Consider the following 18573-nt stretch of genomic DNA (forward strand, 5'->3'; position numbering starts at 1 on the left):
AATGTAGGGACTAACTAGCTAATGTCATTTCTGAGAATTGTTTTTCCAAAAAAGAAAACAAATTACATACTACAACCACTGGCTGTTTTCTCTGGCACTAGGGGGGGCTTTCATCCTTATACTAATCTAAACAGAGATAGTGTTGGTTTTAGCCAGAATACTGCGGGATAAAGAACATCTTACAACCGTGTGTTCAAGACACAGTGGGCCGTGGAGGGAATTAAGGAAAAGCTCCCTCTGTAGCTAGGACCCTGCCCTGTTCTTTACCTTTGCTCGTCCTCGTCTGCATTCTCATCTAATTACAGAGCAGGGGTAGGCGCTCTGGCCACATGGCATTCTCCTGAACTACAGTTCTGTTACTCTCAATGGAACTGCTAAAATACTTACCATACAGGTTTCATGGGAGATCTTGTTACCCATTCAGATAGGCTTGATATATCTGAGAGAGGACTGGCTGCTTTAGGGTTTTAGCTCCTCTCTAGCCTCACCTTTTCAGAATGACAAATTTATACTGGAGTCTAAAGTGCTCTGGGTATCCAGCCAAATAGACTTGATGGGTCATATAATGAAGTTGAATCCCATTTTCCTGTCCAGTGCTAGAAGTTGCCTCTTCTTTAGTAGTTCCCATGTTACTGGCTGTATCTTGGTAGGAGACCATTTTGATCTGTATCCTAAGAGCCCACAGTTTCAGCCAAGCCTACCAACACATGCCTGTAGTCCTGCTTCTTAGTTGGCTGAGAATGGAGGGTTACTCATGCTCATGAGTTAGAGACCTCCCTGGCCAATATGGGAAGAACTCAATCTCAAAAATAAAGTTTTTAAAAAGCTATTAGTCCCCCAAGCAAGCTAATATGTGCCAAATTCAGGATTTTTGACTTGGATTGTTCTTTTCTTACTGTAGGTTCTCTGTATCAACTAAATTAGTGCCTTGTAACACATCTCAGTGTTTCTAGGCAAAGCTGCTCATTTTTAGACAAGTCTAGTATGGGAGCTAATCCAGATTGCTCTGACATTTTTTCTGTACTGGCACATTCACCCAGAGTGCTATAGGATGTACTGTGGGTTAGCTGGGTGTCCCTTTACCCAGCCTGACCAGCCAGGCTCTCTTCACTCGTCCAGAACTTGCCACTCTGTAATGATAAACTTCAAGCATTTGCCAGTAAACCAACAAGATCTCTTTTGTTTTTAAATCAAAAAGTTTCTTATCAGGAAGAATCTTCTGATGGCAGAAGAAAGTCCTACTTGTAAGAGTAGAACTAACTTGGAAATTGACACTTCTTGGGGGAAATGTGTCACAGACTCAGTCTGAAGAACAGTGCAAATGAAAGACCTTGGAGCTATGCAGATATGGTTTCTGGCCTGAAGGGGAAGGAGTTAATAGAACTGAATAGCAGGGACAGATTGGCCACGGAATTTGATGGAGTAAAGTAGCTACAGGTGGTAGGTTGGGTATCCTGGAGACAGTGTTGAAGACCTGACTGGGCTGACAGGGCAGTCCTCACAAGCGCACTCCATCCCCAGAGACACCCCTGCTTTTCTGGGCACCACCTCCATCCTAACATGACAGGAAGGTGGAACCCTAGCATGGCTTGATTCGGTTTGTATTCTACGAGGCTACACACTTTAGACTATTCATTTCCCTTTTATCTACCATCCTCTTCTCTGCTAGGCCCCGGATCCCCTGTGCTTCCAGGACTCATGGCCTCCAAGACCAGCGGATACAGGCACTCCTGTGGGGGAAGCCTTTATAGACCCTTTCTCCTCCTTCCTATTTTACAGCAAAAACAATAAAGGATCCGGTTGGCTCCTGCTACCTCAGGCAGCCCCTGCTTTCATGTCAGAAACATTACCACAGATTCATTTGGGTCTCTTTTCTTCCTAAAAACAAGATGAGGCCAAGCAAAGCAGTTGACTGGTGTTGCTAGGCACCCAGGCTTCTCCCTAGAGCCACTGACCCTCTTCTTAGATCTGGAAGGGAGGCAAATGGCAAAGAAGTGTTTGCCTCAACCTTTGGCTTTATTTTCTGTTTGTTTGCTTTTTTGTTTGTGTCTTTGTTTGTTTTGCATGAGGTGATATTTTTGGTTTTACCTTGATTATTAAAGAATAGAATGTTGGTGTTTGGAGGGGGTTTTTGTTTGTTCTTTAAATTTGGCCTTTCTGTTTGTCAAAAGAGTAATTTTCAAACTAAATAGGGTTGTATTATCAGTGTTACCTTGTAAATCGTTTTGAAGTATCTTAACCATTTTATGTCATTATATAACTTTTGAAAAGGCCATTTTTATAATGCTTGGTAATATTTCATTTTATTGTCCATAATTGAGAGAGTCTCCTGTTATTGGTAATTTAGCTTATTGATAGTTTTTTAACAATAAAATGGCACTGTTTATGTTTGTACAAGATTCTGCACAGCTTTATTTGTTATTCATTTATTTATTTGATGTCACATCCTGTGCTTGATTACTGTCCCACTGGGACAACCTGCTTCTTTACTTTACACTGAATATTAGCATGATTTTATTTCTTATCTGTTTTAGGACAGGTAATAAGTTCTGTCTTGATTTGCATTTGTATATTAGCAATACGTGTGTTCACCTTTTTCATTATTTTTGTTTTGCTTTTGAGATGGGCTCGTTTCGTAGTCTAGGCTTAGCTCAAACTCAGAGGCAGTCCTCCCATAGCACCCCTTAAATTGCTGGGTTACAGGCACGAGGAAGCCACTCCTCCAGCTAAGGTTTTATATATCCACATTTGTGTGTTTGTGTGTTTTAACATGTGTGAATGTTCTGCCTGCACATTTGTCTGTCCTAGTAATGTTCTTTGTCATGTGTGTATTGCCTTTACCTTTCTATTATTAATTTGTTTATTCGTTTTTGTGTTCATAGAATTTATGCTTTTGTTGTTATTTTTGTTTTGAAACAGTTTTGATTTTCCAGGCTGATGTCAAAATCATGATGCACCTGTCTCAGTCTCCCAAGTGCTGACGTGGCTTGTGTGCCACTGTGGCTGGGTGCTTTATGCTCAGGGGGTCTTTTCTTTTTTTTGCTTTCTGTCTTTGTTTTTGTTTGTTTGTTTGGCTGATTTGGTTTTTTGTTTGTTGTTTTGGTTTTTTGTTTTGTTTTGTTTTCCAAGACAGGGTTTCTCTTTGTAGACCTTGATGTCTCAGAACTCAGTGTATAGACTAAGCTGGCCTTGAACTCAAGAGATCTTCCTGCCTCTGCCTCCCAAATTCTGGGACTAAAGGTGTGGGCCACCACTGGTAGCTTCAGTGTTCTTCTAAGAATCTGTGTGTTCCTCCAGTTCTAATATGGTCTTTAGAGGTTTTGTTTTCTAGGGGTTTTTGGTCTTGGTTTTTCAAGACAGGGTTTCTCTGTGTATCCCTGGCTGTCCTAGAAGTCACTCTGTAGACCAGGCTAGTCTTGAACTCGGAGAACCACCTATCTCTGCCAAGTGTTGAGATTAAAGGAATGTGCCACCACTGTCTCATTTTTTTTTTTTCTTTTTTTTTTCGGAGCTGGGGACCGAACCCAGGGCCTTGCGCTTGCTAGGCAAGCGCTCCACCACTGAGCTAAATCCCCAACCCCTTTGTCATTTTCTAGTTGTTGTTTGTTTGTTTGTTTGTTTGCTTTAAGATAGGGTATCATATAGACCAGCCTAGACTAATATAGTCATGTTTTTTTAAATTTTTGAATATTATAAAATATGTGAAATTTATTTTAGTGTACTGTATTAGGTAGAAATAAGTATTTTCCCTCCATTTATATTACAATATTTGGTATTACTCAATTAAAAGACCCATTTTTAAATTTGGAACTATTTTAACTATGGAAAGATAGTCAAAATTCTAAAGAGTGAGCTTTACAGTAGTTTTGAAGTTCACTTAAAGAAATGAACCTTTGGGGGCTGGGGATTTAGCTCAGTGGTAGAGCGCTTACCTAGGAAGCGCAAGGCCCTGGGTTCGGTCGCCAGCTCCAAAAAAAAAAAAGAAATGAACCTTTGTTTCTACTTGATTGCTGCAGACCTCTTTACACTACCTGTGTTGTCCTGGTGCTAAGAACTGAGGCCTCATTCCTCCCTCTGTCCTGAGGGAGTTGGGGAACCCGGCTGGAGGACACTAACCCTGGGCCACACGGGCACTGACAGCATCTCTCTAAAAGGCTCCTCCCTTTACCTTTGGGACACAGCCTGCCCTGCCTGACTGGCCCTGGCAGCTGTTTTCTGCCGCCTCAGTCCTGCCATACTACAGACATGAGTCTGTTTACTGCCCGTCCTGCTGCCAACCCAAAGCAAGGCTTTCAAAACCTGCAGGAAACAACACTTCTGTCTTTTCCTCACTTGGCATGACCTCAAATTTTCCGACCCCTCCCCCCCTTTATGTTTGTTTTTTCTCGTTGTTTTGAGATAGGGTTTTTCTACATAGCCTGGTTATTCTGGAGCTCACTGTGTAGATGAGGGTAACCTCGAACTCACAGAGATGAAGGCCTGTACCACCTGGTCCTTTTTTAAAAATCCTTACTTTCAAAATCCACTGTTACCTTGATCTCACTGTATTAAAATACCTCTCAAGTTTGATCTATAAGGCTTGAGAATACGGCTCAGTGGTAGATTGTGTGGCATGTGCAGGACTTAGGACAGAAAGAAAAGGAAAACTGGTCATCGTATCATAGCAAGAAGGTTAGCAGAAGAGGTAAGTCAGAACAAGCGTGAGGTTCTGAGAAAGGAGCAGGGCTGTTGGATGACATCCTCACAGGAGACGGTGGAAAGTACAATTCAAGTTACTGACCAGGGTTCTAAGGTCTGCTTCTAAGAAGTGAGTCTAGCTGGACTTGGAGCATTGTGTGTTTTAATTCCCTAATAAACCTCCTTCATGTGAATTATAAGAGCATTCGAATACCTTCAGTATGAGGTCTGTAAAATCTCTGTGTGTCTGTCTCTCCCTCCCCTCCCCCCCACTGTCTCTCGGGCCCAAGCACACACAGATTGAGACTAAGAACCTCTGCTACAAAAGTTGGTACAGGGGCTAGGGATGCAGTTCAGTAGCAGAAGTGCGTGTGCATTGCATGGCCAAGCTGTGGTTGGTCAGTGAGGAGGAGGAGGAGTGATAACAAGGCTCGGTTCACTCTGTCTGTCGTGAGGTATTTAGAGTAGCGGGGTTGAGGAAGATGGGCAGATCTGTGAGCGAAGTGCTCTGTTATCACTAACATCATGGGGGCAGGAGGTTACTCTCCCTAACCCTTAGCTGTACGGTTAGGATAATGGTTAGGCTTTGTTCATATGGTGGTAAACATGGAATAAAGCACTGCTGCACTCCTTGTACAAGAGTCACAAGCGAACAACAGAAAACCTTAGCAGAGGCAGATAAGTCCATAACATCTAACTTTGCTGTCCAGGACTTAGCAGAGTCTGGGTACATAGATACATTGTAAGTGGGATGATGTCTCCACATTTACTCTGTAGGTCAAGAACAGAGCTCATAATACTAGTATAGGCCACGTTTTTCATCTTTAGGACAGATCCAGAGGCGGGCACCATGCACATTGCTTGAAGCACCTCCTTTGGGTTCTGCACTGTCCCAATAGGGCTGCTGTTCTCCAGCATACAGTTCACAATAACTAGGGTGTCCTTTTCCTCTCCTGAAGTAGCCACAGTCACCCACTATTACTGCCGTGGCCTTAAGCTCTTTAAGAAAGAAGGCATAGACAGACCTCATGCTCATAAACATGGCTGTACTGTGGCATGTTTGCAAAAGAGCCAACAGAGGTGTACATTGATTTACTATATTAATTTAGGAAATGTGTCAGGAGGTTCCTATCCCTTTATGCACTAATTACTTTTTGACTTGGTAGTAACTGAAATTTAAATAAAGAAATTGAAATAGAATACATTTGGGGACTGATGAGGTGACTCAGTGAGTAAAAGCACTTCCTGTGCAGTCCTGATAACCTGTGTTCCATCTCTTGATCCCCTCAGAGGAGATAATGGGCACCCTAAAGTTGTCTGGCCTCCGTGTGTGCACACACATGCAAACTGTAATAAAAATTTAGAATTTAGCATGATGTGGTGACACGTGCCTTTAATCCCAGCACTCAGGAGCCCGAGGCAGATGACCCTTGAGTGGGAAGCCAGCTTGGTCTACAGATTGAATTCTAAAACAGTTAGGACTAAACAGAACAACCCTATCTCAAAGAAAAGAAGTGAAGTTACATTTTATACCATTTATACCATTTGACAAATGCTGTATACCAGCCTTGATGCAGCCCCTAGAGCAAGGATCTCTTGTGTGTGTCTTGAATCCCAGCATTTGCATGCTGCTGCCTTATCTTCAAGGCCCTGCAAGGTATCACTGTAGTTGCTGTGGGCTTCCTAGAAGGTAAATGGCCCTTTTCTCCACTGGCCGCATTGATGGTGTCTGGAGAATGAAGGCCCTAGGAAGTCAGTCGGACAAAGCTGGGCCACGGCCTGTTCTGTAAGAAAAAGCCAGTGCCGATCTATTCCTAATGCAGCCCCTTCCACTGCGGGATCCCAGGGCGTCTGCACACACCGCCTAAGGTGCGGCACTGTGGCTCAGAGAGAAAATCGAGGTAGGCACGTGAACAGGGCCTCAACTGGTTGCTGCTCTGGGTTACTTGCCAGTGTCCTGCCGCAGGAGAGCAGTGCTACTGTGGCCTCCACAGCTGGGCAAGAAGAGAGCTTTTTTTGCACACAGGTTTCCCCCACTTGAGTCAACTGAACAGACGAGGAGATGTTCTGGTGAGCCTCATCGGAGAAGCGGCCACTGTTAGTCTGCTTGATCTTTGCCTGCCAAAGTACCCGGGAGCTGCATGGTGTTTTCCGTACTGTTACTGCCACTGCTGCACTCCTTGTACAAGAGTCACAAGCGAACAACAGAAAACCTTAGCAGAGGCAGATAAGTCCATAACATCTAAAACTGCACAATTAAATTCAAATAAGAACATGACCTAGTGGCCGCTAGAGTAGCCCGTAAATCTACAATAAAGATAGTCATGCATTACCATCACTGAAGAAGGCTTTTTGGGGAGCAATATCGTGCCAGATATAACAAAAATACCATGGCTGCCTCCTAGCAGGGAAGGACAGATCTTAGGAGCTTCGTCTCTCTCTCTCTCTTTTTTTTTTTTTTTTTTTTTTTTCTTTTTCCTTTTTTTCGGAGCTGGGGACCGAACCCAGGGCCTTGCGTTTGCTAGGCAAGCGCTCTACCACTGAGCTAAATCCCCAGCCCCGGGAGCTTCGTCTCTTGATCTTCTCAGCTCTTAGTCATCATGGCTTGTCTTTTCTTTTCCTTTCTTTTTAAGAAAAAGCCGCCCGTGTGACTGCAGTAATCCCCAGACTGTACACAGTGAGGCAGGAGGTTTTTCAAGAACCGCCCTGTTTATATGCTCAGCAGAGTCGTAAGTAGGAAACTCTGAGACAAGAGGCAGTGGTGACATCTAGACCCACTTCCTGGTCTGTTTAGCATGACACAGGCCACTTGCACATTTGTGCTTAGATTTCTCACACAAGTGTAAGCTCTTCCTTGTAGGTATAGACGCTTGCACAGCGGTACCCAGACACAGGTATGGAAAGCCTGGAAGGTCAAGAGTCTGAACGTAGCCATTGCTACTGGGTGACTTCCAGATTGCAGCACAAACACAGATGCTGCTAAGAAATGGAACAGGAAGCTGTGCTGTGGACTCTGGTCTGTAGCACAAAAAAAGTCCTGCACCCTCCACCTCATGGTACCTCTCTGGCTTTGACAGCCTGAGAGAAGAAAGGGACTATAGTGTGAGTCTTCAATCCTGAAGCCTCTCCTTCCACTCTGAATGACTCTGCAGTCCAACATGCCTTCCAGAATGGCCCTCTGTAGGAGGCAGCAGCTTTCCTGACTTGAGTCTCTCCCACCCAGGGGTATAAGAACGAGCTAATTGTAGGTGGCAGAAGCCGTTTTGCCTTGCTCTTTCAGTGTGTGGCTCACGACACACATAGCTGCCCACACTTACCATTGTGCCAATAATGACATTATCATTAGAAAAGCCTCACAGGAAATGGGAAGGGAAGCAAGAGTCTACTCAGGAAGTTCCTGTGCTCCAGAGGTCCCAGGCCTTGCTGTCACTCAAACACAGCCCCACAGCTGATAGGTCTCTACAGCACCCTTCTCCAGTTCCCTACGCAGCCTCCTGCAAAGGTGTGCGTTTCATAATCTGCAGAAGCAGCAGTGCCTTTTGCAATGGCTCCTGACCCTCCATGTGGGTGTGGCATGGCTTGTAATCCCAGCACTGTGGAGGCTGAGACAGAGGCTCACAAGTTTGAGGCCAGTGTAACCACATAGCAAACTTTGGGCCTGCCTGGGATGCACAGCAAGACCCTGCTAGAAGGTGTTAGGACGTAGTGGGATGGGGAGAGAAGGAGCCTGAGAGAGAAACTGACTCTCATCTTTGTCTTAAAGATGAGAGACTACAAGTGGGCATTGAGGGCTTTGTAGACCATTGAGCATTTGTCTTCACTCTACGAGCTCATCTGAGCTGTACTGTGGCCTTCAAATGCTTAGCTGTTACCTGCAAAAACCTTCCATTTGGTCCACAACACCACAAAAGGGATTTGCATGCATCAGCAAGGCAGCTTGACATGCCTTCGTCTGCTCTTTAGTTGGGTGGTCAGGTATTCTCCGTGGAGAGTCAGTCCATGATCCAGGTCCATTCAAGCAGAGGCTTCAAAATATTATTGCCCTCTTCGTTGGCTCCCAGCTCTCTCTGTGTAGGAAAGGCAGGCTACTGTTTCTCGTGATTCCAGCTACCTGTAACCAGATCAGAATTTTGGTGCCTATCATTAAACTCAACACTCTTGCAAAGATTTTTTTTTTAAATACCAAATCTAGAGACAATTGAACAAATTTAACTGGATTCATTACTATTTAATTTGTGGTTGGAAAAGAGTTGTTTGGTGTTTCCCACATCCTTCACCCAGGTTTAGTTAGGCAAGTTAAAGGCCTTTAACTTCTGTTCACACAGGGACCCACATTGTCATAACAGGGCAAGCTTTTAAAGAAGAAAGGTCTTGAGTAAAAGAGCACCTTCCTCGTTTAGTTTATGCTTCTGTTAGGATTTTGAAGGAATGTCAGCATGCTGTTATTAACTCTAATAACGTGCACATCACAGCCTGGATGCTTTGGGGGCTTCTGACTCTCATATTACCTGTGTAAATACAGGATTCACTTCCCTGCATCCCGCTACACCATTTGCTTAATAAAGAGCAAATGTGCAGAGCCCAGCAGCACAGCCTAGAAGTAACCTGAACAGGATAAACATGCTTCCTTTTTGTGCGATGCTCTCCCCATCTCCTGCCAGGAGTAGGGTATCAAATGAAGGGGAGGTTGTGGTTGGAGCGGGTAAAGTGAATGTCTAAGTGGCACCTGCTCCATTCAGTAGATCTGCTTTCCTGGGCCTCCCAGCACACATCTGCTCCTGACAAAGCTTCTTTTTTTCCTCCTGTTGGTCAGATTGAGAGCAAAGGCCCAGCAACGAGACGTGCTGGTTTTGCTTTGTCAGCACAATTGTCTGTGACATTATAATTATACCAAATCTGTATTATCAGAAGGGCCCTAATTTAGAGATTTTCGGAGCCTAAATGGGGTTTTCAAAGTGAAATAGATTTAAAAAAAATCTTTGCTGTTGTCAAGCCAGCAGTTGGATTTGAGAATCACGGAAGGGGTCTAAGTATGGGAACTGAGCCATGGGCTCTGAGCAGTGCAACAAAGGCTGTGCTATCAGATTGGCTCACCCGAGGGCCAGCGAGAGCGCCTGACTGCTGGTCAGTCCCAGCCTCGCCATGGTGCTCAGCACTGAGTGGAGGTACACCTTACACTGTGTGATGCTGGTGCAGCTTCTCTTCTAGAGGCCTAAGAGTGTTAAAATAAGTTGGTAGAGTGGGATAGAAAAAGAAAGAATTGTGACATAGAATAAGGAAATGTCCAGGAAATATATTTCAGGCTAACACAAAGCGCTCGTTTTCAGATTGAGTTTCCATCTAAACAAAGATGACTTTTCTGGTGTCTGTATGTCTGTGACTGATGTACATCTGTGATGTGGGATTGGCACACTAGAAACTCTAGATTCTTTTTTTTTTTTTAAAGATTTATTCATTTATTATATATAAGTACACTGTAGCTGTCTTCAGATACACCAGAAGAGGGCATAAGATCTCTTTACAGATGGTTGTGAGCCACCATGTGGTTGCTGGGAATTGAACTCAGGACCTCTGGAAGAGCAGTTGGGGCTCTTAACCACTGAGCCATCTCTCCAGCCCCCGAAACTCTAGATTCTTTAAATTCCAGCAAATAGCTTACATGAAGTTAATTCAAATGAAATGAAATTCAAAGTGAGGCTTCTTAGTCACCCTCAATAGCCACTGGTTAGCCAGCACACAGATTGAACATGTCTTGTTATAGATATAAATTCCCAGAGACATTAGCATGAACTTGAAATATCTTGGGTACTTTAGGGGTCCTTGGAGTATCTAGTGCAGTCTTGATAGAAGGAGGAAAATGTCTGAATGTCTAGAATATGCTTCTAGCCACACTACCTAGACTATAGTCTCAAGGGGTTTTGTTTGTTTGTTTGTTTGTTTGATGTTTTAAGATAGGGTTTCTCTGTATAAGTCTGGATGTCCTAGAACTTGCTCTGTAGACCAGACTGGGCTCGAACTCAGAGTTCACCTGCCTCTGCCTTCTGACTGCTGGGGTTAAAGGCCTGTGCCACCACTGCCCAGCTTAGTTTTTTATTTGTTTGTCTGTTTTATTGTTGTTGTTGTTATTTTTTTTTTTTTAATAATATTGCCTCCAAAGATTGCCCCACTATCCTTATGGGATACTGGAAAAAAATGCTGAAATATACTAAGTGGGGAAGAGATTTGATTTTAGAAATGCCTACTTTTTGATGTTTTGAGACAAGTCCTCACTCTGCAGTTCTGGCTGGCTTGGAACTCACTGCGTAGACCAGGCTGTCCTCAGACTCATAGAGATCCCCTTGTCTCTGCTCCCCAAGCACTGAGATGAAAGGTGTGCATCACCACACCCACTGGGATGAATGTCTGTCTGTCTGTTTTTCCTCAGTAGTCTCTAGCAAGAGGCCATATGAAACTCAGGGGCCAGACATAGGTGAATCATGCTCCTGGGAGTGAAAAAAATAGGTTATGGCAGCTTCTGTCTTAGTAAGACCGAGTGTAAGTGGCTTTAATCTTGCTTCCTCCCTCCCTCCCTCCCTCTGCTTCCAGTAGCTACTGCATGGTTACTTTGACACCTGGGAAAAGTGCATAGGAAATAAACACTACTGCTTTACATTACACAGTGTCCCTTATTTCCAACTTAACCAATAAATGTAATGTTATTTGAATGCAAATTGGCCCTCATAGTCAAAAGTGGCCTGTGGATTTTATAAGTATAATCAGTTCTTGGTTGTCACATACAGATTATCTCTCATGTAGATTACTTGTGACACATTTTAAATCCTTGGGCAGTTTCTCTAAGCAGGCCAGTGTAAGTCTAGACCATCCCCACCACTCCCCTTGCAGCTGCTGGGTACTTAGGAAATACAAATTAGTTTTCATATTAGCTTAAGGAAGACATAATTAGGAAGGTAGATCTGCTTGCTGCAAGATGACCACGTTGTAAATGCTGCTTTGGGACAGAGGTAAGCAGGAACAACTGACTCGCCCTTTGGCTCGACTGAGAGCTGACTGTAGATACACTTTTGTAAACACGCACAGCATTTATACTCAGTGAGCTGCTGTGCTCAGATGAGCTGAGTTTGCTAAAGAACACTGTACACCAGGGTGTATGGGAGGCTGCGAAGCTCCCGTCCTGCCCAGCGCCTTTAACAGTTGTGTGTTCTCGTCAGGCCTCTTTATGGCAGACTATGGAGGTTGCAAGTGGATCCTGGCAAGAAGGCTACAGGTGGGTTCGTCTTTGGGGAGAGAAGGAAGCAGCTGAGGGCGCAGTAACAGCAACGCTGCCATTCCAGGCTCCGCTGCTTCTGTGGATGGCCCTTGTAAAGGACTTGTCCATGCAGACAAGGTGACTATTCGAGTATAGTTCAGATGCGAGAGACAAAGAGACAGACAGAAAATGGCTGGTCACAATGGCTGGTCTTGGCAAATAAATGGACTCCAAGATGGTGCCGGTCCACCAGTGAAGAAGAAGAAGCCTTTAGATGTCAAAGTAGGGGAGCTGCTCTGCTGCAGTAGACACTGATGTGGGGTTTCACCCCAAAAGGCATCGTTGAAGCATTTCAAAGAGGTCACTACAATGCATACTTCAATGAGAAGAAAGGAGTGTTCATTGCTGGGTTGGCTTGGGACTGGCAGCTTACATGCTCCTCAGCTCCTGCCTTTCTTACAAGAACTCTAACCTGAATGTAACCCATGTACCACTGAAGAGGGACAGTGCCAGGGTGCACTGTGGACATGATTGTCTCCCTGCCTCCTGTGTGGGCAACTTGGTCTTTGACTCCTTGCATACCCTGAGAATTAAAACCCAATAAAAAAAGTGACTCATAAAAAAAAAAAAAAAAAAGATTAGGCTTTACTGAGGTAGTTGTCTGTATGTGTAATTATGTCAAACTTTGGTAGTGTCTTCGCTCTGGGTAGCATCTGTGTGCGCCTACCACTCCTCATTCTGCATTAAAACTCAGCTTGGTCCTTGCACTCGGGAAGCAGAGACAGGTGAATCACGGAGTTGAGACCAGCCTGATCTATAAAATGAGTTCAGAGTATTCAGGGCTACACAGAGAAACCCTGTCTTGAAAAACAATACAAAACAAATATGCCCACAACTTGGTAACTTTCTTCTGAGGGTGGTATTCAAGCTGCTGGTGTGTGAGTTTGTGGACTGAACTTTCTTATTCCTCCTGTCTTCTCTGTACATTGGATCACATATCCTGAGCTGAGTACATGATGCTAATCGAAGGTTTGTTTATGATTAGATCAGCAAACCTAGAATTCAAGTCAGTGCGCATTGCGGGTTCAATTTCTAGGATGCTAAACCATGGGGGTTCTGATGCTAAAACAATTTCTAGGATGCTAAACCCTGGGGGTTCTGATGCTAAAACAATTTCTAGGATGCTAAACCCTAGGGGTTCTGATGCTAAAACAATTTCTAGGATGCTAAACCCTGGGGGTTCTGATGCTAAAACAGGAGTCTCATTTCATAGTGTTCCTGAGCATGTCCAGGTCCAAGAGGAGACCGTGAGTTCATATTGCCAAGATATCTTGGAGATACATTTACTAAAAAGTAAAAATAAATTTAATTTTAACACTTGATTTGTGGGCAAAGGTGTAAGAGTTCTTTGAAATTTTAAAGACAAAGGACAGACCTTAGGACCCTAACCCTAACCCTAACCCGGTCCCAGCAGCCGGTGCTGCTGTTAACCTTATTCCTAGAATCGTTTTTTTCCTGAGTGTATCTTGAGATTGTCTAGTCAGAAGAGGAAGCTCTGAGGACTGAGAGGAACCCAACACTGAGGACCTCTGAGGCTGCTCCTAGTTTCATGACTGTCTAGCGCTTGCCATAAATTCCCCAAATGCTTCAGACTTGGCACACAAAGGGAAAGCTGACTAGGAAGAGCCCTTACTCACCTGTGTGCGAGTGTCAGGGCTACCTGCTCTTCTGTGTGAAGTTGGTGTTCTTTTCATGGCCTTCCTTTCTTGCTCTCTCTCTCCATCTTTCCGTTTGGTCCTTGTTTAGACATCTGCCTCTTCTCTGGTCAACATGCTGGACTCGCTTCCCCTGCTGACTTTCTCTGCTTCTCTGATAGATAACCAGACATGTTTCGATTCACATAACAGTGCCTTTCCTTAGACAACGGCCACTGGTGTGTTCTTCCAAGTCTTAAGTCAACCATCAGATTTCCATCCCCTTACAGCTTAGGACTCGGTTTAACTCCTTCCTTCCCTTTTTCTTTCTCCTCCCTCCTCTTCCTCGTCTCAGACTTAATTTGTAAGTGTCTTGCCTCCATCTGTGTGCCTGCAGACGTCAGGAGCGGACATCATGTCCCCTGGAACTGGAGCTAAAGCCACCACGTGCTTGCTGAGAACCGAACCCTGGTCCTCCACAAGAGCAGCCATTGCTATTAACTCAGAGCTTTCTCGCTGTTCTCTCTAGTCATGGACTTACACCCCCACTTAGGCCAGTGTTCTCCCGCTACCCATTTCAGCAGTCATGTTACTAAACTACAGAAGACATTACAATGTATTTCCTTTTAGTTTGAAGAGTCATTTCTCAGTCAGTTATGGTGTCTCATGCCTGTAATTGCTGCACTCAGGAGGCTGAGGCAGGAGGATTGCTAAGTGTAAGGCCAGCCTGTGCCATACAGTGAGTTCCAGCCAAGGCTACAATGTCTCAAAACAGCTACTGTGTTTATTTTGTTTAGCTATTTTTTCCCCTGTATTGTCCAACTAAACATATCTCCACAGCCAACTCCCAAGACCTTTGGACAGAAAGATTTAGTTACAGCACACAACAATTCCCAAAGCTTTCCCAGCTTGGAAGGCAAATGAAAGACCATTCTCGCCAGAGTTGGCGATCCTGCCCTGTCTTGTCTTGAGGTGGGGGAGGCACATTGTAGTGCTAGGTAACCGGCCAGTCCTGAAGCCCTGTCTTCTGTTCGGTCCATGTCTATCCTGTTCACTTCTGAGAAGTTTTTGATAATATCATCATACTATAACTGATCACTCGTGTGTATATGACATTTATTTCAGTGCTAGGAATTGAATTACCCCTACGCTACATCGCTGGTCCTACACTGGCCCTGTTCTTAACGTCTTTGATTTGGGTTAGTGGTTTGCCCAGGATTGTGTGCTCTCCTATGTGCTCAGTTCATGGGCCTGTGTGCTCCATTAGCAGCTACTTCGTCTCCTCCTGTAGTTCCATTGCTGTGATGTGCATGGGGAGTTGCCTGCCAGTCCTCTTCACATGATTCGGGGCTTCTGTCTGAAGTCCATCTTTGGAGGCTTTCGGCAGATGATCTGCCCACCGTAGGAGCAAATGCCTGTTGCACGGAGTGTGTGCTGCTTCCCGGGAGTGTTAACCTACCTAACCCGCCGTCCAAACTATACTTCAGGCACCTTGAAAGGCCGCTGACGAGTACTGTAGACCTGTGTGCTAGACACTGTACCAGGGGTTTTCTACGTCCACATACCTGGTTCAGGTCCCCTGTGAGATTACCAGTGAGCATTTTACATGTGAGGAAACTAAGGCCCACAGGTGTTCAATGACAGAATTCACACATTTTGGCAAGGGGTGCTTTAATGGAAGTAAGATAACCTATAGACTAAAATAACCCATGAGAAGACATGGAGCTCCACAAGGCATTTGATTACAGCCCCTTAAGAATGCTTGTGGAGAAAGCTGCTTTGCTCTAAACAAAGGAAAGGGCTTCAAGACCCTTCAGAGTGCAGAGGGCAAGACTGGAAGGAATTTCTAAAAAGTCATGAAGAACACCAGGTGTGTCATAATGTGTCCATTCGGTTACTGACACCTCCTGTGCCCAGACTGCTCAGTGTTCAGTGAGCCTTGTCAACAGCTGAAGTATGCAGACTTAGGGAATCGTGGGAAATGCTTGGAAGTAGGGCAGGTCCATAACAATAGGCCAATAACACCCCTAGAAAGATGTGGGGACTGTCAGAAGAGCCCTGCTCAGGTCCAGGCAGGGAGATATGCTTTGGGGAGAGTTGAGGGACCATGGTGATAGAGGGATAATGTAGGGAACTTGTGGGAAAAGTTTGTGCATGCTTGCTCAAGATTCAGCTAATCTAGGCGTGACCAATCTCAGCTCTTGGGAAGCTGAGGCAGCAGGATTGAGAGTTCGAGACCATCCTGGGTTAAAGCGCTGAGGAGACGGATATGTCCTGGGACTGAGCAGGACAATGCTTTACCAAAGATCTCTAAGGCTGGGTTTGCAGCACTCCAACTAGAGTACTTTCTCACTGCAGGCCCAGATGGAGTTCATGCATGGACCATCAGCAAAGCCGTGACGGCTCCTCAGGCTGCAGGAAAAATTCATACAGATTTTGGAAAGGGATTCATTATGGCGGAAGTAATGAAAGACGAAGATCTTAAAGAGGAGAGTTCTGAGAACGCAGCTAAGGCTGCTGGGAAGTACAAACAACCAGGCAGAGCTTACGTTGTTGAAGACGGAGATATTATCTTCTTCAAATTTAACTCGCCACAGCAACTGAAAAGGAAATAAAATTCAGTTTTTAACTTTAGCATATGTATGGTTTGGGGTGTTGGCTTTGTTTCGTTTGAGAACTGAAGATACAATGTTGGGATGGGACGCAGATAAATTATTACTGACGTTGAAGTAGTAGAAACCAGTCTGGTTTCCTTTTGAAAGAGTCTGGGGTGGGAGCAGTTAGGATTAGCAGTTAGGAAGGCTCGCTGTCCTTTCAGAAACCCGTGTGAGGCGGCTCACCACTGCTCGTGAGTCCAGCTCCAAGGGATCTACACATATCTCCTTCCCTTACACACGTATGAATAAAGTTAATAAAAATAATCCTTTGCAAGAAGGGAGGAAAGAGAGTTGACAAGATTTGATGCCGTATTTATTCTTAGATGTAAAGCCGGGATGCTGAGGGTGATTTATTTATTTATTATATATAAGTACACTGTAGCTGTCCTCAGACACACCAGAAGAGGGCATCGGATCTCTTTACAGATGGTTGTGAGCCACCATGTGGTTGCTGGGAATTGAACTCATGACCTCTGGAAGAGCAGTCGGGTGCTCTTAACCGCTCGCTGAGCCATCTCTCCAGCCCCCTAAGAGGGATTTTTTTTTTTTTTTTTTTTTTTTTTTTTTTTTTTTTTTAGTTTTGTTTTGCTTCTTTTTTTCGAAGCTGGGGACCGAACCCAGGGCCTTGCGTTTGCTAGGCAAGCGCTCTACCACTAAGCTAAATCCCCAACCCCGACAGATTTTATTTTAACCAAGACAAAACAGGGTCAGGCCTCATTTAAGGGGAAACATGGTTGTAGGGCTGACAGTTCCTCTAGGGAGTTTGCAGATCCTAAAGATTTGAACTTTTCCCTTTCACCTTTCTTCTCCTATTGGCAATGATACACCGTGAAGCTTGGAGGGGCAGCAGTGAATTCTGAGGGGCCCATCCTCTACCTTCCTGGTCCCGCTGGTGTCGGGTATTCTGGTGCATGACAAGGCTCCCAGACCCAAATCCAAAGCCCAGACATCTAGCTTGGGGGAGGGGTGTGCAAAGGACACAACAGCCAATCCACTTATCTGTTTGTTTTGTGCTTTTGAAACAGAGTCTTACTGCGTTGGCACAGCCGGTTGGGAGGCTGTGCGATAGGACTGCAGTCACATCCTACCTTGCCTGGCTTTGAACCTTGGGGGTGGTTTTGACTTTAAGACAGGGTCTCACTCACCATGAGACCATGCCTGTTCTGCCTCCCAAGTGTTCCTTTTTTAGGAATCCACCACCACACCCAGTAGCTGCTGGGTGTTGTCGTTGTTATTCCATTTGCCTACATGCGCGTGTGTGTCTGTGTGTGTGCGCACGTGCACATGCGCGTGCGCGCGCGTGCGCCAGGACACAGGTAGAGATCAGAGAACTGTGTATTGCAGTCAGTTCTCTCTATCCATCGTGTGGGGCCTGGGGATTGATAGGTTTGGTGGTAAGCACCTTTACCTGCTGAACCATCTTGCCTGTCCTTGAATCTTGCTTTTGCTAAACTTTAGGGGGCGGGTCTCATTTTGTGACCCTGGCTGGCCTAGAACTGGCTCTGCTGGCCAGACTGGCTTCAAACACAGCAAAATTCACCTGTTTCTGTCTCCCAAGTGCTGGAACTGGATGAGCATTTTGCAGCTGGGCATACTTGTAATCAGAACACCTGGAAGGCTGAGTAAGGCAGGAAGAGTACCGTGAGTTCGAGGCTAACCTGGGGTAGTAAACTTAATTTAAAGCAGTTTCAATTTGCTAAACTCCTAGCATTTGTGTAGCTTTGACTTTTTGGGATACTAGAGTCTTTAGAACATGGCGAGTCTGCCTCCCTGAGAAATCCTGGCTGCTGGAGGAGTCCTCATTTATGGAGACACTATCCTGCTTCCCTCTCTAAGTCCTAGCTCCAGCCAAGGGACATGGAGCCACACACATACCAAGGAGTCAGTTACTAAGACTGCACTGTGTCTTCCTGAACAGGAAAAGAAACTTCAGGCTCTTAAAGTAGAACATGAAGGGCTTCCTGTTGCTTAATCAATTGAAATGACCCAGAATACAAGCGTGGATTAGCATGTGCCTCTAGATTAGGGCTAATCAGGGGCAGGCTGAGCAGATGTAGGGGCAGTCCCAGCCTGATTACTGAGCCTCAGCGTTTAATCATCTCTCTCCAAGGACAGCCGCCCGACTTAGTGCGTGCTGGGTTTCAAAGCCTGTGGTCCCTCCCCCGTGCCATGGACATGAAGGCTGCTAGGTCAGAGACACAGGAGATTTAATCTAATCCCATGTCAAAATGCCTTCGTGGGTGTTTGTGTGAGAGAGAGATCTTGAAATCCCCACATGAAGATGACAGTGTGTTTATTT

General features: G+C 45.0%; 1 protein-coding gene across 16 annotated transcripts in view; it reads left to right on the top strand.

Annotated features, from left to right (window-relative positions):
• The window catches only part of Nrf1 (nuclear respiratory factor 1), a 105300-nt gene that overhangs the window by 80722 nt on the left and 6005 nt on the right, over nt 1–18573 (top strand). For 4 of the 16 annotated variants that reach the window (XM_087657194.1, XM_087657195.1, XM_087657196.1 and 1 more), the window contains one exon: nt 15976–16251. The exons of 4 other annotated variants lie outside the window; for them this stretch is intronic. In XM_087657194.1, the coding sequence (XP_087513320.1) occupies nt 15976–16232 (257 nt within the window). In that variant the 3' untranslated portion in view covers nt 16233–16251. Of the gene's footprint in view, nt 1–1669; nt 2400–11885; nt 12542–15975; nt 16252–18573 lie in introns of those variants that run through there. 8 more of the 16 variants (XM_087657201.1, XM_087657205.1, XM_087657204.1 and 5 more) reach the window with 3 other exon arrangements.

The sequence above is a fragment of the Rattus norvegicus genome, chromosome 4, assembly GCF_021556685.1.
Source record: "Rattus norvegicus strain SHRSP/BbbUtx chromosome 4, alternate assembly SHRSP_T2T, whole genome shotgun sequence".
NCBI classification, from domain to species: Eukaryota; Metazoa; Chordata; class Mammalia; order Rodentia; family Muridae; genus Rattus; species Rattus norvegicus.